This window comes from Eptatretus burgeri, chromosome 2, assembly GCF_056783735.1.
Source record: "Eptatretus burgeri isolate ZD-2024b chromosome 2, Ebu_testis_v1, whole genome shotgun sequence".
Classification (NCBI taxonomy): domain Eukaryota; kingdom Metazoa; phylum Chordata; class Myxini; order Myxiniformes; family Myxinidae; genus Eptatretus; species Eptatretus burgeri.
The window spans coordinates 128,621,892-128,644,727 of record NC_140962.1 but is presented as its reverse complement, the minus strand read 5'-3'; the positions used below and the strand labels follow the sequence as shown (position 1 = coordinate 128,644,727).

The following is a 22,836-nucleotide window of genomic DNA, read 5'->3' as shown; positions in this document are numbered from 1 at the left end:
AAAGGCGGTTGGCCCAGATGGTATACCAGTGGAGGCATGGAAGTGCTTAGGAGAGATGGCAGTGGGGTTGTTAACCAGATTGTTTAATAAAGTCTTGGAAAGTGAGAGGATGCCGGAGGAGTGGAGATTAAGTGTACTGGTTCCGATTTTCAAGAATAAGGGTGATGTGCAGAGCTGTGGAAATTACAGAGGGATAAAGTTGTTAAGCCACACCATGAAGTTGTGGGAAAGAGTAGTGGAAGCTCGGTTGAGAGGAGAGGTGACGATCTGTGAGCAGCAATATGGGTTTATGCCAGGAAAGAGCACCACTGATGCGATGTTTGCTTTGAGAATGTTGATGGAGAAGTTTTGGGAAGGCCAGAAAGAGTTACATTGTGTGTTTGTGGATTTAGAGAAAGCTTATGATAGGGTGCCAAGAGAGGAGTTGTGGTATTGTATGAGGAAGTCGGGAGTGTTGGAGAAGTATGTGAGGATCGTGCAGGATATGTATGAGGACAGTGTGACAGCGGTGAGGTGTGCGGTAGGAATGACGGACCGGTTTAAGGTTAAAGTGGGATTGCACCAAGGATCGACTCTGAGCCCTTTCCTGTTTGCAATGGTGATGGACAGGTTGACGGACGAGATCAGACTGGAGTCTCCATGGACCATGATGTTCGCGGATGACATCATGATCTGTAGGGAGAGTAGGGAGCAGGCTGAATCGAGCCTTGAGAGGTGGAGGTACGCACTGGAGAGAAGGGGAATGTTAGTCAGTAGGAGTAAGACGAAGTACATGTGCGTAAATGAGAGGGAGGGTGGTGGTATGGTGCAGTTGCAAGGAGTTGAGGTGGGGAAGGTGGATTGGTTTAAATACTTGGGATCAACTGTCCAAAGTAACGGAGAGTGTGGGAGAGAAGTGAAAAAGAGAGTGCAGGCAGGATGGAGTGGGTGGAGAAGAGTTGCAGGAGTGATTTGTGACAGAAGGGTAGCTGCAAGAGTGAAGGGGAAAGTATACAAGACGGTAGTGAGACCAGCTATGTTTTATGGTTTGGAGGCCGTGGCGCTAACAAAAAGACAGGAAGCAGAGCTGGAGGTGGCAGAGTTAAAGATGCTGCGATTCTCGTTGGGAGTGACGAGGATGGACAGGATAAGAAATGAGTGTATTAGAGGGACAGCCCAGGTAGGACGGTTTGGAGACAAAGTGAGAGAGGCGAGATTGAGATGGTTTGGACATGTGCACAGGAGGGAAGCGGAGTATATCGGGAGAAGGATGTTGAAGATGGAGCCGCCAGGCAGGAGGAGAAGAGGAAGGCCAAAGAAGAGGTTCATGGATGCGGTGAGGGCGGACATGCGGGTGGTTGGAGTGTCAATGGAAGATGTGGAGGATAGAGCAAAATGGAGACAGTTGGTCCGCTGTGGCGACCCCTAACGGGAGCAAGCCGAAAGAGGAAGAAGAAGTAATTCAGTCACGAGGTAATTTGGTCACGGTATTCTTCTTCTTCTTCTTCTTCTTATTTATTCACTGCATTTAAGGCCATTAAGGCCCAAGAGCAGTAATAAACATTTTCATTTCATGGCCGGCGAATCTTGTTGGCATAATGACATATTGACCAAGTTTACTGACTACTATAATGGAATCGATTGGCTCCCTCAACTTTTAAATTCCGATTCCATTATAGTAGTCAGTAAACTTGGTCAATACGTCATTATGCCAACAAGATTCGCCGGCCATGAAATGAAAATGTTTATTACTGCTCTTGGGCCTGACTGGCCTTAAATGCAGTGAATAATAATTAATAATAATAATACCGTGACCAAATTACCTTGTGACCGAATTACTGTGACCGAATTACCGTGACCAAATTACCTCGTGACCAAATTACTGTGAGCAAATTACCTTGTGACCGTTTTACCATGACCAAATTACCTTGTGACCATTTTACCGTGACCAAGTTTCCCGTGACCAAATTGCCTACATTCGCTTTGTCATACATGCCGGGGGCACACTCATATACAATACACAACTTAACAACTTAACCTTATAGTTTACACTATTCCATGGCCCAGGATCGATGGACTCTGCAAAGAGAAAAGTTAGCAGGGAGCCAGGCTGCTCGCACGCAGTCTCTGACTCATGCAATGCAGGTGACAGGGAACGTGGCCGGCTGCTCACACGCAGTCCAGGACCTCCCTTTTTTTAAATAGTGGGGGTGAACACAACAGCGCATGAGCTGCGCAATGCAGTCTCCGTGCTAGCTCAAGCAGCACACACCATGAACGATGCACAGGCCGCTGGTGCAGTCCCGTGTTGCAGCTGCCATCAGGGCAGTCCCTGCAAATTTGCGCAGTTGATCCTGGCGCACATGGCATTGAACAAAAATGGGGGGGGATGCTAAACAGAACGGGCCCCGCGTTTCGAGGGGTTCCCCACATGAACACATGTGCTCTGCCCGTCGGAGCTTCACACATACGCTCGCGTGGAGAACCCATCCGGTCAAAATCCGTTATCCAGCCTACCTTTTGTCCGTCCGCAGGATCGGCTGCATCCACCGCTGGCGTTTAAGGACCGCGTTTCACTCCCATAGGCATGCACATGGCGGTTCCGTGCGAAGCACTGCACGAACCTCGCGCTCGCCGCCGTGTAAACCTGGCGCGGTTCCCAATCCAGCTCTGGCCGCTGCCCGGCCCTTGTCCATCTGTCGCCGTCGTCTCCGTCACACTCTCGCGCTCAAGCTCCATTCCACACACGCACTCCTGTGTGTCACGAGACTCACACACCGTGCCATTACACTCACACCGGTAGACGCGGCTGCATGTTCGCGCATGCCCAACGTCATCTCCCTTACACACAGCGACCTCACACACGCTGTCCTTCTCACACTCCGCCGTTCACTCACGCATGCCCTTTCACTCGCAAACGTGGTTCCACTCACACACAGTGTGTTGGGAGGCAAGCACTCCAGCACACTCGCAACCATACCACTCACACACGGGGTCGCACTCACACCTTTCACCACACACCGGGACAATCACGCTGGGGATTCGCGTCACCTTCCGGGGTCTCCAAACCCCCCAAGCTCCGTGTGCACCCGTCCACAACACTCGCCCTCTCAACTCCGCGAAGCTCGACCGGACCCACCTGGTCACGATCCGCTTCGAGGGGGCATACTCCCTCCCCTCGTTCCTGGAGGAGGCCATCCAGCCGCTCACACCGGGTCTCGAGACATTCCCCGAGCTCGCCCCCATTATCCTCCACTACCTCAATGTGTGTGTGCTCATCCTTAACCCAGTCTTTATCGTGCAGTCTCTCCTCTATTTTTTTTTTATCTCCCGCTTCTCTATACATTTTCTCTCCTTGTTCCTTATTTCTGTTTCTTCCTGGTTCCTTTTTCCTTCCCATTTGAGTCGTTCTTCCTCTCGGAGCTTTTTGAGCTATTCGTTCTCTTTCCGGAGTTTTTCGATCTCCGTGGACTCAAATGTTGCTCTCCCCTCGAGCTGGTTAATTTCAAACTCGTATAGTTTTTGTTTTCTCTCCCACTGTTCCTCATGCTTTTCATCCTCCAATCTCATCGTTTCTTTCAATTGGCTTAGTTCTTTTTCCTGTTTCGTTCGCTGTTCTTTCATTATCTCTGCGTACTTCAACCTTGCTTTCTTTTTAAATTGTTCCTGTCTTTCTTTTTTAATTTCTTTCACCGCCCCTGTCCCTCATTCTCCAACCTCATAGTTTCCTTCAATTGGTTGATTTCTTTTTCCTGTTTCAGTCGTTGCTCTTTCACTATCTCTGCATACTTCAACCTTGCTTTCTTTTTTAATTGTTCTTGTCTTTCTTTTTTAATTTCTTTCATCCCCCCGTCCCTCATTGTACAATCTCATCGTTTCCTTCAATTGGTTAACCTCAAATTCATGTTCTTTTTGTTTTCCATTCCACTGTTCCTCTCGTTCTTCCCTCTCCAATCTTGGTATCTCCTTCAATTGACTGATTTATCCTTCCTGCTTCATTCATTGCTCCTTCACTTTCTCCTCGTACTCCAACCTATTTTTTTCATTTTCTCGTTCAGTTTCAAATTCATACTCTTTCAATTTTCTATTCCACTGTATTTCTTGCTCCTCATTCTGCAATCTCGTTATTTCCTTCAATTTCCTGATTTCTTTCTCCTGTCTCATTCCTTGTTCTTTGTGTTCTTTATTCCACTGTCTTTCTTGTTCCTCATTCTGAAATCTCATGGTTCCCTTCAATTGGCTAATTTCCTTCTCCTGTCTCATTCGTTCTTCTTTCATTACTCTTTCTTGTATCTCATTCTTTCGTCTGGCCTTGGCTTCCAGCTGTTCGATCTGCACAGTGTGGTTCCTTAACGTTTCATTCTCCGTTCTCCTTCTTTCCTCTCTCAACATCCTCAGCTCGTTTTGTCATCCCATTTCTTTGTTTTGGTGTTTCCGTAACTCAAAAGCTTTTCCCCATAATTCCTCTCTCAATTTGCATGCTTCTTCCCTCCTTTCCGCACAACTTTCCCATCTTCCCTCCTCATTTCGTCCATTTTCTTCCCGTATTCATCTAGTTCTTCCTGATATTCCTTTCCTATTTCTATCGTCCCTTCCAGGGTTTCTCTTTTAATCTGGCCTGCCCTTAACTCTCGCGCCAGTAGCACCAATTCCCCATCTTGTTTGCGTTTTTCCTTTTCTATCTTTGTTTTCCTTTCTCCTTCTTCCCTCATTTTTCCCTGCAGTTCTTCGAACTCTTCTGACTTTTCCAGAAATTCCTCCGTCCTTTCCTCCAGATGTTCCTCTCCTCTTTTTATCTTCCATTTTATGCTTTCTCTTTCCTGATTGCCTGATCTCACCTCTTCCTTCCGTTGTTCCAATTCTCCGTCGTGTTCCCATTTTTCCTCCTCCAGCTTCGTTTTCCATTCCTCTTCCAAGTTCTCTCTATCCCGGGAATTACCAATTCGCTCCTCCTCCATTCTCTCGCTCAGCTCGCTCGTCTCTTGTTCCCACTTATGGATACTCAACTCTATTTTCCTCACTTTTCTCTTTAGTTCTTCGAACTGTCTTGACTTTTCCAACCATTCTTCTTCCCTCTGCTACAGATGTTTCTCTCCTCTTTTCATCTCCTGTTCCAGGATTTCTTTTATCTGTTTGCCCGATCCTACCTCTTCCTTTAGTTGTATTAATTCCAAATCGTGTTCGCATTTTTCTTTTCTAGCTTTGTTTGCGTTTGTTCTTCCTCCCTCCTTTCTTCCTGTACATCGGTCCATCGTTGTGATTCCATTCACACGTAATCCTCATGAAACCTCTCTATGTGCCGCCATGCCTTGTCCAATTCAAAGGAAAACGAATGCAATTCCCCTATACAGTTGTCACCATTCCTCCACCGCTGCAAGGACTTTGACACTCGTCTCCGAAGCCCAGCAATGCATGCTCCGGCATCCTGCCACACCTGCCATGGCGCCTGCCGCGACCACGTGGTCTGAAGCGGTGGCTGAAAGCACTCGCCTCGTGTCATGCCGTTCGTTGTGCCAATAACAGCGGCCCGCTCAAGCCTCGAGCCACGATAAAGTGTGGCCGCGCCGCCATCTTGCGACTCCGTTTGCCGGCAAAGTTCGTGCTCAGAATATGAGGGTGAGCTCCCCCATGGATTAAAATTACAAGTACTGTCCCGGGCCATGGATTCCACATTACTACACATATTCATTTCTACCCCCGGCACCCGCTCGCCTTGAAACTCCATCTTATTTCTCGGAAGGGATTAATTTTTTTTTTAAACTCGCTCGTAATTTGGGGGAACGGGGGGGTGGGGGGGATCACTTCACACACCCCTGGTCCGACTCCCGTGAATTTAGTTGGAGATCGAGGTGGATTTGAATCCCACGCTCCTGTACACCAGTGTTACGAATTTCAGTCCGCCCGGCCTGCGATCGGCCATGTAACTCAAATCGCGAACAAGTCGCCCACCGGAACGGACAATTCAGTCGTGACCCTCCTTGGAACTACCGCCAGGAGCTAGTCACGGGTGGGTCTTTCGACCCCACCACAATTGTGCCAATCGGCCACCCGCGCAGGACAGGGTTGTTTGCCAAACTCGCCTACCTAAGTACCTGCGCGGGTAGTTAACCGGACGATCGTACCTCGCCGCTGGCCGGCCGAGGACACGAACCGCTGAAGCAGTCCGTTCCGTGCTTCAGTGATAACCGAGCGGTGTTATCGCCGGCCCCGATGGACGTGATTATTTACCGGGTGCTTACACCCCTCCTACCAATTCCTTCCGTGATGCAAGATGGAACTTTCAAACCAGGGAAAGGACGCAACGAAATGGGGAACAGTTCAACAAGCACATTTAATGTACACTCAGACAAGCATGTATTTTACAGCCATACAGTAATTCAGGCACGTAAACAGTGAAAGCAAGCAAATGCAGAGTTACAACCGAATAAAGTCTTTATTTTACACGCACACTTAGACAATTCTACTTATAAGACGGCGCCACCACATGCATTTACACAAAAGCAAAGGAAAAGCCACCCTCAAAGGCAAGGGTGGCAGACAGGTTCGTGGACCAAATGTGCCTGGAACCTGGATGAGCGGCCAGGTCCGCGAGACCGAAGGGTCTTACCTGCGCCCTCGTGGCGCGATGGCGGGCAATCCGCGATGTCAGCGTAGCTGCGCCTGGCTTCGTGCCCCTGGCGTGGCCGGTGAGCTCTCTCCATCAATTGGCCCCTGTCTGCCTTTCCCGTCTGCTTCGAGCTCTGTCTGTTACTCCACCGACTCCAGACTGCCACTCTCCAGACCCGACTTGACTGCCGACTCACTGCTCCACAGACACACACTGCTACTGCCACACTCTGCCCACACTGCACTCGACTTGACTGCCACTCTCGAGACCCGACTTGACTGCCGACGCTCCTCTGCCAACACACACTGCTACTGCCACACTCTGCCACTCCCCTGCTCCCACTTGACTGCCGCTCTCCAGACCCAACTTGACTGCCGACGCTCCTCTGTCGACACACACTGCTACTGCCACACTCTGCCGACACTGCACTCGACTTGACTGCCGCTCTCCAGACACGACTTGACTGCCGACGCTCCTCTGCCGACACTCACTGCTACTGCCACACTCTGCGCCGTGAGCTACGTTGTGCTCGCGCTTATATAGGCTGAGAGAGGAGCGTATATGCAAATTTGTGGATCATAGCGGGTTCGGAGGCGGGGCTACACCACCTGATGCTCAGTCATTGGATGGAAGAAAAGTGGGCGTGAATCATTCCTGATCCGTTTTTCGAGGTGAAAGGAACCCATTCACAACCCATGGCCCGACGTATGGTAGAAAGGCGGAGGTGGTGCTGCGGTGGTTTGCTGCGGTGGTTTGGGAAGGATGTTGGTGGTGGCGATTTGGTTGCTGGTGGGCGTCGTTTGAGAAGGGCGGTGAAGCGACGTTTGCGGGGTGGAGTTGTGGAGGTAAAGAGGCGAACATGGTGGTGATTGAGTTGTAGTTGTTTGGGAATGATGTTGGTGGTGGCGATTTGGTTGTTGGGGGATGATTGGTCCAAAATAACGACAGCAAAAGAAAAACGGCTATCTCAAAGGATCGCAGCCCTCTGAGCACGGAAATTCCCTCTAAACAAATGTGGGGAAATCTAACTACACAATTACTTATCGTCATAACTGATCTAAGGTCCTTTATGGTGGTGTGCGAATTTCCACAGCCGTAACAATATCACCAATTTTACAAATAAATTTGTACACATGAAATGTTTGTATTATGATTGGTGCAAATCATGACAACTCAGCAAATCTCTGACGTCATCGCTGCAACGATGTGTGGAAAGGTGAGTGTCGTGAGCTGATCCACACGAGTGTGTATGTTTGTGTATAAATATATATATATATATATATATATATATATTTATATATATATATATATATATATATATATATATATATATATATATATATATATATATACATACATACATATATATATATATATATATATATATATATATATATATATATATATATATATATATTTTATATTGTTGCGGAAATGGCCTTTAGTGTGTAGTTAAATACGAGCCGAAACCCCGTCACAGACTAATTCCGTTCCATGATCCCAATATAACAACCAGTGGTAGCTCTTGTAAGAGTCGGATCCCAGTCGATGTTCTCCATGGCCTTACCTAATGAGGCCTACAAAACGTCCTTGTACACGACATTTTTGGTGTACACTACTCCTTGTGAAGAAGTGCCCTGATTTGTGACCGTGTCTACTTTGACGTACAAACAGCGTGTCAAAACTTCTCAGGTCACAGTACCGAGAAAAGCGTGACGCGACCACTCGGAGGAGCACAAAATTGATCCTTCAGTATTAAGATATCGAAGATACAATGTTTCTTGTTACATTTTTTGTGTCAAATTCACATTCTGAGGTAGTCAGCATGTGCAGAAGAGGGTTTTACATTGCAGACACTATTTTCGAGGAGTGGAATTACACCTCTCAGCGGTAACGGTCTGTCGATGACAGACGTAATGACGTCAGCGAATGACTGATGATGTCATGACATCCTGACGCCTTTCAGCGGTGACGTCACACGTCGCCATGTAAACGAATGTAAAACGAAATGTGTTTATTCTGCTTCAGAGTTGAAAGTTGACTGTTGCCACTATGTGCGATGCACTCTTACAGGTACGAAGTTTCTTGCAGTCCAGTACACAGTACCGAGAAAAACGTGACGCGACCTCTAGGAGGAGCACAAAATTGGTCCTTCAGTATTAATATATAGATAGGATTATCCCAGATCCCCCAATAAATGCATGTTTAGCCAGGTTGTTTGGTAATTGGACTTTACATGTGTGTCGGGAGGTGTAGGAGGCTGTTCATTTGTTTGTGCAGTGGTGGTGTACCGAGAGGTTCTTCTTCTTCCGTCCCCTCTCCGGACGAGTCCCCGCCCAGCGCTCTGAGAGGGAGCGACCTAGAGAAGCGAGTGACGGAAGGGAAGAAGGAACTGAGAGCGCCGAGGTTGGGCGGTCGGCTGGACAGGGGACGGTTGTGTTGTTTTGGCAATTGGCTTTCGTGAGGAGCGAGCTGAAAGAAAGGCAGGGAAGGAACTGCATGAGGTCTGTCTGCCATCTGCTGAGGGAGTAACTGAACCTTAGGGTTCGTCGGAGATCTGCCGAGGGAGTAACTGTGCCTGAGTGTCAAGTGAGGATTCTGCTGAATAGAAACTACTGGTAGGAGGCTGCAATCTGGGTCGAGAGGAGCTGGCTGCTGTGTGAGTCGGCGATCGACTTTATGAGGAGGTCATCAACAGGTTCAACCTGCGTCGAACCACGCAGCCTCTGTCCTTACTCACCTCATGGCTCGACACGGCTCGACACGTTTGTTGATCCGCCTGCGGAGCCCAACACCCTGATTTGGCCAAACCTGGTGAGCAGGCCAGGCCTGGACTTGTATGCTGGACCTTGTGAAAAGTGATCTGGAGCATACAATAGATATTTTGTCTTGGGCCGTCGACCTCGCGGGGTCTGGACGTGCAGAGGCTGCGTTTGCGGGCGGTGCTGGTAGAAGAAAAAGGACGACGCCGCCATCTTGCCACGTGGCGTGCTTGAGCCGGGTGCTCGAATCCGTTGACATTGGCTTATCACGAGCCGCATTCGGGCCTTTGACACTTTTCCTCTCGTCCATGAAGCATCACCAAGTACTCTGTCTTGTCTGCATGCTGCCCATGTCTTGTCTGCATGTTGTCTAAGGTTTATTTTTTATGTGTCAAGAAATCTAATATTAATTTTTCGTTTGTGTGAGATTTTATAAATAAGATGTATTTCTGGTCTATTTTAGGAATTATTTCGGTGGAATTCCAGCAGATGGCTGGCAGGGTAACATAAGTTGCCTAACCGGCAACTCGCTGTCCAAGGCAGAATCTCTGGCAGTTCCTTCTCGGCTTCCACAAACTTTGTAACTTCTTTTTGACGAGTATGGGCATGCGTGGAGTGGGGGCAGGGTTTGCCGGGCATGGCCGAAACCCCGAACAGAAAAGTGGACCCATGGGAGCCCCGTCCGAATCAGGGCAGACAGTGACGTCTGTTCTACCGAGTCCTCGCCCCATTCAGGAAGGTCCATAAAAGTTCCGTCGCCATCCTCAGCAGAGAGTTCTGAGGGGGTTCGGTCATTGGTTCTGAGTAAGTCTCTTGGAGGAAGAACGAGAGTTCTTTTGGAGGAGCAAGTTGGTTGATGTGCGCTCTAGATTTTGCTGGCATTCGTGGAGTTTTCCTGGGTCCCGTCCGTGACCCTGATCTCCACCCTGGGACTCCGACTGCCCCGCTCGGTTTCCTCCACGGGCACGAGCCCCACGCATGTGACTGTGGGCCGAGTCGCACAACCAATAGCAGGTGCCGCACCACGGAGCACTCCCTCCCTTCAACGTGCAGGTACCCATGTGAACTGTGACCTCCAGCTCGTCTCTACCTCTCTGGCTGCGGACGTCTTCTAATAAATCATCTGAGTGTGCGTCTGAGTGTTGGGCCCGTCTTGTAAGGAGAAAAAAGTGTTTTTAAACATTGTAAATTCACAACAGTATATTCCGCGATAAGTCTTGCTCTGTGTCTTCTTTATTGTAAATAAATAATTCCAGCAATCTCTGTGTGTCTGTGTGTCTGTCTGCGACCGCTGTTTCTCGACAACCACTGGTCCCATCTAATTGAAACTTGCCAGGTATATTGCTGGGGCCCTGTGGATGTGCCTTTTCAAGGTTTGATATTAATCGGACAAGTGGTTCCCAAGTTATGGCCATTTATTTACCAAACCAATGACAGGACACGGTGCTACGACGTCACGATTGACGTCACAATTTTTTTTCACATACGGCCACGCACGTACGGCCACGCAGGTACGGGCATGCACATATGGGCATGCACGTACGGGCACGCAATATTGAAGGAACGGCCTGTGTAGTTGTTGTTTCTGGCATGTGGTTTGAAAGTTTTTTTATTTTTGCACGTACGGACACGCACGTACGGGCACGCACGTACGGGCATGTGCGAGCGAAGGAACGACTTGTGTGGTTGTTGTTTCTGGCACACGTTTTGAAAGTTTTTTTTTGTTTTTTTTTGCATGTACGGCCAAGCATGTACGGGCACGCAAGAGCGAAGGAACGGCCTGTGTCGTTGTTGTTTCTGGCATGTGGTTTGTTTTTAATTTTTGATTTTTTTGCACATATGGGCATGTGAGAGCGAAGGAACAGCCTGTGTGGTTGTTGTTTGTGGCACGCAGTTTGAAAGTTTTTTTTTTTTGCATGCACGGCCACGCACGTACGGGCACGCACGTACGTGCCTGCACTAGTTGTAAATAAATTACTGTAGAAATCTTCACAGTTCGTTTCCGTCCTTTTCCTTCGACTGCACCCGAACCGGAGTTGGTAGTCGGTAGTTGGAATTCTACCGCAGTTGGTAGAGTGACCTGGTTCGAGCAAGACATTCCGAGGGCATGGTTCCCCTGTAGTCAAAATCGCGTGGTCAATTAGGTAAATTGGTTTTAGACAAAAAGACCCTACGCTACGCGGTTGAGATATTGGTGTCCACGGTCGGTTAAGTGACCCGTCGCCTCACGGAATAATCCGAGAGGGACGGCCTACAATTCCGGAGAGTCTGGTGGGAGACGACGTAACCTCCCCCACCTAGTGGTCGTTCTCACCACCGGACCCCGGCCCGCAACAGTATGCACCATCCATCAGAAGGATGTTCAGCTGGAAATACCGTCTGAGAGAACGATTTTGTGGACGTTAAGTATTTTAAGGTGTATTTGACGAAGTGTAGGTGATTTATTTCTGTGATCCTGGCCAAATTTTAACTTCCTGTCAGTTTTGGTCGAACATCAGGCCTTCATGAAAGACTTCGCCCAAAAACACAAGAGAGTGGGAATAATTATACCCATCAGAGAGTGCATAATTGAGGCTGTGAAAGATGTAGGATTCCTCAGAGATAAGAAGCAGCTTACCAGCAGGTATATAAGTTTCAAAAGTGAATCTCCCAGTGTCAAAGGATTTCTTCCACCATGGCTTCAGGAAATTTCACATTTATTAACGGATTGACGACGCATGGCTTCTTGACTATCGTTGTGATGCTTTCCATTCTAACAATTATGACTATTGCCGGTAACATACTGGTACTTGTAGCTGCAACAACTTCTGAGCGTCTGAAGCAACAAAAGAGCACGGCCTTCATTGTCTCTCTGGCATGTGCTGATCTGATGATGGGAGCCGTGATAATGCCTTTTTACATCTCCATTACCTACATTGGTTATTGGCTTTTTGGACATTTCCTCTGTCAGTTATACTTTTTGTGTACTGTACTATCCGCAAATGCAAGCATCAACACATTGTGCGTGATTGCTGTAGATCGCTACGTGGCCATCACAGCCCCACTGCGCTATGAATCCTTAATGACCCATAAACGAGTTCGTATTCTCATCATATTTGTGTGGTTGGTTTCTCTTGGCATTTCATGGCCGAACATCGTCATGAGCAAGTGGAGCTCCAACAACGAACCAGTGGCAGTGGCTTGCTTTGAGGATCCGGCATGCTGCGTTTTCATGATGAGCAAAGTATACACCATTGTTATGGCAATCGTGGTGTTTTTCCTTCCACTGATGATTATGCTCTTTGTTTACGGAAATGTACTTATTGTGGCTCAGAAACAGGTGAGAATTTTCTCGATTATTTGAAAGAAATGAATGTTGATGTATAATCGAAGGTCAGTCAACCTGGGACCTTTCATAGTTTACTTAATTGAAATTCACGTGATATTTATGTCGTCTGTTGAAACTGGGTGGTTTGCCATTGGCTTCCCAGCATAAGTTAGGGCAGGAATTTGGAAGTTGACATTGGTGCCGGTGATAGATCGACAACTCTTCATGAAGGTCACCCTGGGTTATTTAACGTCCAGCAACTAAAGGTAGTAGATGGAACATCAAATTTAACGTCATCTGATGGACGTGAAAGTACACGTTCCGTCTGCCGGCATTAACATAGTGTATCACCCTACGTGTGAAACACCGGGATGACAGTTTATAGCTTGTCGGGATTCAAACCCAGGCGAGACAGGTTAGAGGCGAATGTGCGTACTTATATACCATCCTGCCAGCTCTGAAACATTTCAAAATGGTTTAAACATTTAATGATGAGATGCAATGCCAATAGAAAGTCCAGACCTCCTTTCACAATTTTCACCCTTTGTTGCCTTATAGCCTGGAATTAAATTGCATTAAATTAGTCTTTTTCCACCTTTACTTACACATCATAACCCACAACTTCTTTGTGAAAAACACATTCAACAAATTTCAGAAAATCAATTTAAAACACAAAACTAGAATATCATAGTTGGAGAAGTGTCCAGCCCCCTGTGCTAATACTTGGTGGAAGCAACTTTGAAACCAAATACAGCTGTGTGTCTGTTGGGATAGGTCTCTCCCAACTTTGGACACCTTGATTGTGTAATATTTGCACATTCTTCTGCACAAAACTATTCAAGCTCAGCCAAGTTGCATTGGGAGCATTGATGGACAGCAATGTACAAGTCTTGCCACAGATTTTTGATTGGATTTAAGTCGGGGCTCTGACTGGGTCACTGAAGGACATTTATCTTTTTGTTTCTTTGCCACTCCAGCGTAGCTTTGGCTGTGTGCTTCGGGTCGTTGTCATGTTGAAAGGTGAACTTCGATCCCAATTTGAGCTTTCTTGCAGAGGGCAGCAGGTTTTCCTCGAGGATTTTTCTGTATTTTGCACCATCCATTTTCCCTTCTATCCTGACAAGTGCTCCAGTCCCTCCTGATGAGAAACATCCCCATAACATGATGCTGCCACCTCCATGCTTCAAACTAGGGATGGTGTTCTTTCAGTGATGTGATGTCCTCTGCTGGGTTTGTGCCAAATATAAAGTTTTGCATTTAGGCCAAAAAGTTTCATCTTGGTTTTGTCAGACCAGAAAACGTTTTGCCACATAGTTACAGAATCTCCAGAGTGGTTTTTTGCACACCTAATAATGGGACTCGAGGTGGCCTTTTTTGAGTAATGGCTTCCTTCTTGCCACTTTAAAACACAGGCCAGACTTCTGGAGTGCATGGGATATTGTTGTCACATGCACACAGTGACCAGTGTTTACCATAAAGGCCTGTAGCTCTTTCAAATTTGCCACTGGTCTATTGGTGGCTTCTCTGATCAGTCTCCTCCTTATTTGGTCCTCCAGTTTGTGGGGGAGACCTGATGTAGGTAGTGTCTTGGTGGTACCGCATGCCTCTCACTACTTAATGATCGTCTTAACTGCACTAAAAGGAATGCTCAAGGCCTTGGAAATATTTTTTTACCCATACTCTGATCTGTGCCTTGTTACAACTTTATCCCGGAGGTCTTTTGAAAGCTCCTTCGATCATGGTTGAGTCTGCTGTGAAATGCACTACCCAGCAGAGGAAACCCAAAAGAACAGCTGATTTTATTCTGAAACTAGAAAGGCACTCAGTTGGGCGCATACCTATGCCATGGAATGCCTGATCCACGAGAACATATCGGGCCCAATATATTTTTGAAATATGCTATATATCGTTTTTGGCCCGATCTCTCAATGATGAAGAATCACTTTAAAAATTAAATAATTCTCGTATCCAGATCCGGATTCGGATCTTCACCAAAATCGAAGCAATTCTTCCTTGCCACACACCCAACGTGTCCACTAACTTTCGTCCGAATCCGTCCACAACTTTTTGAGATATCCTGGACACAAACACACAACCAAAGAGATAGAAATGGGTGAAAACATAACCTCCGTCACTTTCGGTGGAGGAGATAATAATCAGAATCACTACAATATAAGTCACGTCGAGGCCAAGTAACTTGGTGTGTGATTTTGAAGGTGATTGGTTACACTTGAGCTAATTTACAATTGCTGTTACAAGGAGGGTGGACACGTCCAACAAGATATTCTAGTTTAGTAATTTTGATTAACTTTCTGAAATTTGGAGAATTTGTTTTTCACTTGGAAGTTATGCGGTACGATGTGTAAGTGAAGGTTGGAAAAAGTCTGATTTAATGCAATTTAATTCCAGGCTATACAAGGCAACAACAGGTGAAAATTCTGAAAGGGGGTGCTGACTTTATATATAGGCACTGCAGTTCTCTCCTTCAACTCAAAGCTGATCAGTGTTTCTAATGACATCTGAATAACTTCCAAACGACTTATCACACAGACAGTGAAATATTGGTTTCCTTGTAGAACTCTCACCAGAATATATGTGGTCATTTAAAGGATAAGCTAACGGTAGATATAACATCAAATGTGAAATGTTCCAAATTCCTATTTGTAAACCATTTTTTTGATGTTGTATATCAGGTGATGGCACACCATTTTCTTCGATTTGAATTGATTGTGTTGGCCTGTTCGTTTTTCTTATTTGAGCACACAGCCCATGAAGCTGGGATCGGTGGACCCTGATGTCCTTTCATTTCATGGAAAAACACATTGCTATATTTTAATGTCATGATTGTAATGAGACATCAGTGCAAGATTAATGATTACCCAAAGGTGGAACTATAAAATATTTTAATTTTCGGTTACCTCCACAATAAATGCTTTCTGCATAAATATTGTGTGGCAGAGAGATTAATTATAAATACTGAACTTTGGCAGACATTTTCGGTAAAAATTCCGACTTTTGCCAGGTTTTGTGTGATATTGTTGACAATAACGGAAACTACATGTTTAACTATTGGGTATTGACTTATTTGTCTCCGAGTTTTGGGAAAACCATCACCCAACTCTAAGTCGCCTTTGCCAATCACTTAGGACATGGTCATACAGAGTATGCACGGAATGCTTTTTTAACTTTTGTCTCATGATTCCTTTTTTTCGAATATTTGCAACTCCCTGCACGAAAGGCAACTACCAGGTGACTATTTGCTACTACTTGCATGAAGAGAATAACGAGTCCACGCAACACAGACGCACATGTGAAGCCATGGCTATAACCCATATATGCTCCGTCTGCAGCTGGCTTTCGAAGCCAGTTTTGCTATATTCTCAGCCCAAGTATATTCCTGTTTCATGGTGAGGCCGAGAAGATCAAGAGAATGAAACTTGCCTCAAATAGCTGACTATGGAAATACATATATGGGTTCCTTTGACAATACTTCTGGAATTAATATTTGCAATTCCATGAGATCAGCAAAGTGATGCAGCTGCTGTCTTCAGATTGGAAGGATGGAGACCAAATTAGCTATGAAGGTTCAAAGAAGCTTCAGAATAAGCTATAGAACACAGCCACCATCAAGAAATTTGTGATAGGACAATAAAAACTTGCTCTGTCCCATGCACAGATTTATCACTTCTCGTCTTCAGTTGTCCTACCCCTCCTACCACCCTTGGTTCACTGAAGCTTGTGGTGAGGCAGTTGTCCTGAAACAACTTGCCTTTGCCTCATGGAAAGCAAACCCAACTAAGGTAATCTCAGTTCCTTCCACAAAGCTTGACACAAGTGTGTGTCTACCCTCAGGAGAGCCAGAAAACAACATCTTTCTCATCTCAAGTCTGAACTTTCAAACCTCTCTCCCTCCTCCAAATCCTGGTGGCGTCTAATCAAATCTGTTTCTGGTGTATGTTCCCCCTCCATCCCCTCCCTTACCTCAAATGGCCACACTGCTGATACCGCACGTGAAAAGGCGGAATGTCTAAACTCAGCATTTGTATCTAAATCTTATGTCCGAAACCCTTTGCTTTCTGCACCCACCTTACCCAGTCACACCCAACTCTCCCTGGACTCTGTGTCCTTTTCTCCTGACAAGGTGGAGAGTTTGCTGTCGAACCTCGACTCTGATTTTGAAACCGGTCCAGATGGCATCAGCCCACGTGTCCTAAAAACATACTCTGATGCTCTTGCTCCCCTCTCTCTGTTCTATTCACCCTCTCATTTGTTCAAGGTCATTTGCCATATGTTTGGAAATCAGCCTTCTCCCAATCATCAGCAAGGTTATGGAATCTATCATCGCTTCAGACATTAAATCCTTCTTCTTCCCCAATGACTTGTTTTTTCATCAATTTGGTGTCAGACCAGGTCACTCGAACCAGGATATTCTGCTTCTGCTCTCCAAACAAATGATGGAGGTAATCAATTCCAGACATGAAATCAGAGCCATATCATGTGCTTTTGACACAATCTGGCACCCTGCCCTGCTCACCAAACTCTCTTCCAATGGTATCCAAGGCCATCTCCATTCATGTCTCGCAGACTTCTTCTCCTATCGCAGCCAACGTGTGGCCCTAAATGGAGTTCTTTCATCATCTCTTCCTGTCCAGGAAGTGTTCTGGACCCTGTTCTTTTTATGGTTTTCATCGATGATCTCTCCGACTCTCTGGAAAATCCTCTTTATCTCTTTCCTGATGACTCCACCCTCTGTCGTACCATCTGTCATCCCTCAGACTGGCTCGCAGCAGCTTCTTCCCTCTGTGCAGATCTGGATAAAATCACAAACTGGTCCTTCATGTGGAACATGTCTTTCAATCCTGACAAATCTCACACTCTCACAATGTCTCTCCGAAAGGACCATTTAGAACCCCCATCTACTTTCTCAACAATCTTCTGGAAGAAGTCCTTTCATTCAAGCTTCTGGGTCTCACTATCTGCCATGATCTTTCCTGGTAAATTCACATTTCCAACCTGGCCACAAAGCCAGTTGCCACTTGAGAATCCTTCGTCGTGCAAAGTCCTTTCTGACCATATGCAAAGCTTTCGTCCACAGCCTGATGGAGTACTGCTCTCCCCTTTGGGCTGGTGCTCCTGCCTATCACCTTTCTTGGATTCATGCTGTGGAAACCAAGGCATTTAGGTTCAATGGTATCTCCCGCGATGAGGCTGAGTCTTTGGGTCTCTCACTCTCTCACCGCAGGCAGGTCGGTGGTCTTTCTGTCTTCTACGGTCTCCTCTCTGGTCTCACCCCCCTTGCTCTGTCTGCAATATCTCCCCACTATATTTTTGCAGGGCACTCAAGGTCTGCCAACAACCCCCGTCTTGAAGGTAAAAGGGGTCTTAAAGGGTCCAATGGGTCTTTTGAGTTCTCAGGGTCCTTGAGGTATTGTGGGTTTTTTGGGTCCAAGGGAACTTTTTGGACTTTTAGGTTCTCTGGAACTTTTTGGGACTTTTGGTTCATCCGCCAACAAATCACGAATCCCTGCTCACCTTCACTCTTTCATTCCTTTTTTTCCTGCCTTTGGAATAAACTGCCACACTCTGTTCAATCACATTCTTCCCTCCAGGCCTTCAAAACAGTTGTTCACCACCACCTCTTATCTTCCCCCATCGAAAACCTCGATCTTTTCTACCCCCGTTAATCCACCCCAAACCCACCTCCTTCAAATTCCCTGCTCTCCTTCCTGAAAGTCCCTGTAATGTCCATCTTGTATACCCCATGTTCAGCGCCCCATCCCTCTCCCTTCCACAGATCTCCTAATGTCTCTGTTCCCCACTGTTTTGTCCTTCCCTCTCCCGTCCCTCTTGTCTCATGCCCTCTTTGCTGTGTGTTAGCTCTCATATGAGCCTCGTCAATGCATACAAAAAAACGATTAGTGTGGGGCACAAAACGTTCAAGGAGACTGGTCGCATCCTGCAGAGGCAGGAAGCAGGCTAACTAACCAAAGTGGCAACGATATTGAACATGTTCGTGAGTTGTTTGAGTGCAGTCCCCATAAGTCTATTGGATTCAAATGTTGCTCTTGACAATAAAACTTGGGGAAATGTTCTTTTACATGCAGTAAACTGCATCATCGTATCCCATTTCATTATTCGCCCCCTACTGGTTTCACTGGAGGGGTCAATAGGTTTGCTGTCAGTCAGTCAGTCTGTCTGTCTGTCTGTCTGTCTGTCCATCCCACCTGTGGTTTTTCAGACTTTTTTTTCTCATACCCTTTAACATATTCAACTGAAACTTGGTACATGGCTTTATTATAAGTTACAGAACAAATTTGAGTTTCAGGACGTTTTATCAATTTTTTAGATTTTTACACTTTACCTTTTTTAAAATTTAATGCTCTGCCCATGCACGGAATGTTGAGAATAAGCCTGTCACAAATCTAAAATTTCGGACCATCGAATCCGAACATTACATTACAGTCATAAGGTTTCCTTATAGAAATAGTAATTTGGAAGTTGGACCAACAGAACACAGCTACAATGACACATAAAGGACATGTAAGACCCAAAAGACACAGATGACCCAAAAGTCCCAACGGACCCAGAAAATCCAAAAGACCAAGATGATCCAAAAGTCCTGAGGAATAAAAACACACAGAGGACCCAAAATACCCCAGGAATCCCATCAATCTGTAAGAACCAGGGGACCCAAAAGACCAACAAGACCCAAAGGATACAGATGACCGAAAAGACCCCAAGGACCTAAAAGGCTCATAAGACCCTGAAGACCCAAAAGACCCCCCCCCAAGATATTTAAGATCCTTGAGACCCCTCTGGACGAAAGCTTTGTGAAAATGCATGCATGCAAGCAGGCCTTTGCAAGGTAAATGGAGTGGCTTTTAAATGCTCCCACCCAGTTTTATATGGAACCCGGTGGTTATAAGAAAATATTGCTTTTTGGGCATGTTTTATTGCCCTTCCCTTCCCCTCCCCTCACACCACATTATTTTCCCCTCATGCTGCCTTCCGTTCCCCTCACGCTGCCTTCCCCTCTCCTCACGCTGCCTTCCTTTCCCCTCACGCTGCCTTCCTTCCCCTCATGCTGCCTTCCCTTCCCCTCATGCTGCCTTCCCTTCCCCTCACGCTGCCTTCTCTTCCCCTCATGCTGCCTTCCCTTCCCCTCACACTGCCTTCCCTTCCCCTCATGCTGCCTTCCCTTCTCCTCACGCTGCCTCCCCTCCTACTCCCCTCACTCTTAACTCCTCCAAAACCCTCTCTCCTCTCCAACAACATTTACATTTTCCGTCGGTCTCTCGATGCTATAATAATGTGCTGTCTTAATGTACCCCATTTCTTTCAATCCTGTACTATCCTTCTCCACAAGTCTCACTATCAAATGCAAGTCAAAAAACCCTCACCCCTCCTTTCCTCCTCAAGTCCTCCGACCAAATGCAAGTCTGGAACCCGCTCCCATCGCGCTTTCTTCCTCCCAAATCACCTCCACACACCCCCTCTCTCTCCCCTCACTCCTCCATCCCTCCTCCTTGCTCCCCCTCTCTCCACTCTTCCTCCCCTCCCTCCTCTCTTCCTCCCCTCCCTCCTCTCTTCCTCCCTCCCCCCTTAATATACCCGTCAGCGATGCGATGGGTTGTATTTGTTCATTATCTCCACTAGTACATGCCCGTAAAAAATTTTTTTTTTAATAATAATAATAATAATAATAATAATAAATAAATAAACCACACAGGCCGTTTCTTCGCTCTCATGTGCCCGTACGTGCATGACCCGGAAGTTCGATATTATTCGCAGTTACGATTATTCGCAATTTATTTTTAATACCCAATTATTCAATTAGCGCCAACGTATTTTACCTTTTCGCCATGTCCTGGCAAGGAAAAACAAAAAGAGAAGAGAAGAGAGGGAAAAAATTTACTTCCTGGTTTGGAGCATACCAGCACTCTGATGTTACCGAAATTTATACACCGTCTAATATGAAAACGATCATAACTTGGGCCATTGTGTTTATCTATAAATGCGCAAAAGAAATCGAGAAATTATTAGAATACACGAAGTCATCACTCTCCGGAAGCCCATACGTTGTAACCCGTAATGGTGAACGTGGCTGAGCTTCCCTTCCCCATCGGCCACGCCCACGCAACAACGTGTCTTGCCATTGGTTTGGTAAATAAATGGCCATAACTTGGGAAGCACTTGTCCGATTAATATCAAACCTTGAAAAGGCACATCCTCAGGTCCCCAGCAATATACCTGGCAAGTTTCAATTAGATCGGACCAGAGGTTGTCGAGAAACAGTGGTAACACACACACACACACACACACACACACACACACACACACACACACACACACACACACACACACACACACACACACACGCACACACACACACACACACACACACACACATTGCTGGAATTATAGATAGTTGACCAAAGGTGAAGGAGGTTATGTTTTCAGCACTTTCTATTTGTCTGTCTATTTGTGTACAGGATATCTCAAAAAGTTGTTGACGGATCCAGATGAAATTTTGTGAATGGGCTAGGTGTGTGACAAGGACGAACTGATTAGATTTTGGTGAAGATCAAGATCCACATCCAACTGATATAATTTTTGAAGTGATTCTTCACCATTGAGAGATTGGGCTAAAAACGATATATCGCACGATTTCTCAAAAAATTGTGGACGGATTCAGACGAAACTTGGTGTACAGGTTGTGTGTGTCGCAAAGACGAATTTTTTTCGATTTTGGTGAAGATCTGAATGTGGATCTGGATACGAGAATTATTTAATTCTTAAAGTGATTGTTCACCATTGAGAGATAGGGCCAAAAACGATATAGTACTGTATGGCATGATATTAAAAAAATGTATTGGGCCCGATATGTTCTCGTGGATAAGGCATGACGTGGCAGAGGTTTATGCTCTACCGAGTGCTCTAATAGTTTTTAATATGAAATAGACAAAGCCTAGAAATGAACAAAACATGGTGGGTTGGAGAGGATGTTCTTTTTCATTCGAGTTCCAGTTCCAGCTTGAGTTTGCCTTAAAAAACCTAATTTTTATCTCCGGTTTGTTATCCTGATCTTTTTTTGTGTGTGTACATCATCAAGGCTTGCGCTAACACACAAAACATATAACAAAGAGAGCAGGGGACAAGATGGGTGGGAGAGGGAAGCACAAAATAGTGGGGAACAAAGACGTTGAGGTCTGTGGAAGGGAGACGGATGTGGCGGGGTACATGGGGTGAACAAGATGGACATCATAGGGACTCTCAGGATGGAAAGCAGGAAATTTGAAGGAGGTTGGTTTGGGTATGCCTGGTGATGGCTTAATGGTTAGGGAGGTGAGCTTGGGATCCTGCTTGGCTGTTGAATTAGTACCAGGTGGAATCGATCCTGCCTGTCATCCTTCTGAGGTCGTCAAAATGAGTACCAGCTCCTTGGTAACAGGGGTACTGCATCAGTGGCAAAGCCGTGTTTCCAGAAATGATGCAACAAGCAGCTACAGGCTGCATATGAAACAGCACCAACGTACCCTTCATGAGCATAGGTGTGATGACAGCTGACCAAAAATGATTGCAATGGCCAAAGATTTTGATTTATAGCAATATAATGATAGCAAACAGGTGGTTAGCTTAAGTCTCGTAGTCCGGCAGATATACACATAATTAGGGCCGAACTGTGCATATCGAGCTACAAACATTAAACTTGGCACAATTGTTCCCCGTGGTCATATGAATGATTTCACTTATTGAGCCACCAGGGCAAACGACTTTATCCAAACTTTTTGAAAGTGTTTATACGATGCATGGTGATTGCCTATAAAGAGCCAGCTTTCGACATTATGGGCTCAGTTTGTAATTCTGCTTGGAGGTCTGCATATTGAAATGGCTTTCATCAAAGTCATTGGAGACTGGCTAACCTCCAGTGGCTGGTCAGGCCTAAGTCACATTTGCTCTACAGTGAGGATGCGCGGCCGTACGCCCTCTGAATTCACAGAAACGTGCGGCGGCCGCAGAGTTTCTGCGGTGGCCTCAGGGTGGCCCTACGCCGTTTGGCTATCTTTTACAGGCCGTAGGGGTCGCCGTAGAATTATAATGTGGAGTTATAACTTTTTTTCATTTCTACGTTCACGTAGCAATTCGACAAGCTGAAAAATAAAAACTGGTAAGAAAAAAAG

General features: G+C 46.1%; 1 protein-coding gene across 1 annotated transcript in view; it reads left to right on the top strand.

Annotated features, from left to right (window-relative positions):
• The first annotated feature begins 12,037 nt into the window (after positions 1-12,037).
• Positions 12,038-22,836, top strand: part of LOC147033084 (beta-1 adrenergic receptor-like) — a 32,335-nt gene continuing 21,536 nt past the window's right edge. The window contains exon 1 of the mRNA XM_085859057.1: positions 12,038-12,667. Within this exon, the coding sequence (XP_085715183.1) occupies positions 12,089-12,667 (579 nt within the window). The 5' untranslated portion in view covers positions 12,038-12,088. The remainder of the gene's footprint in view (positions 12,668-22,836) is intronic.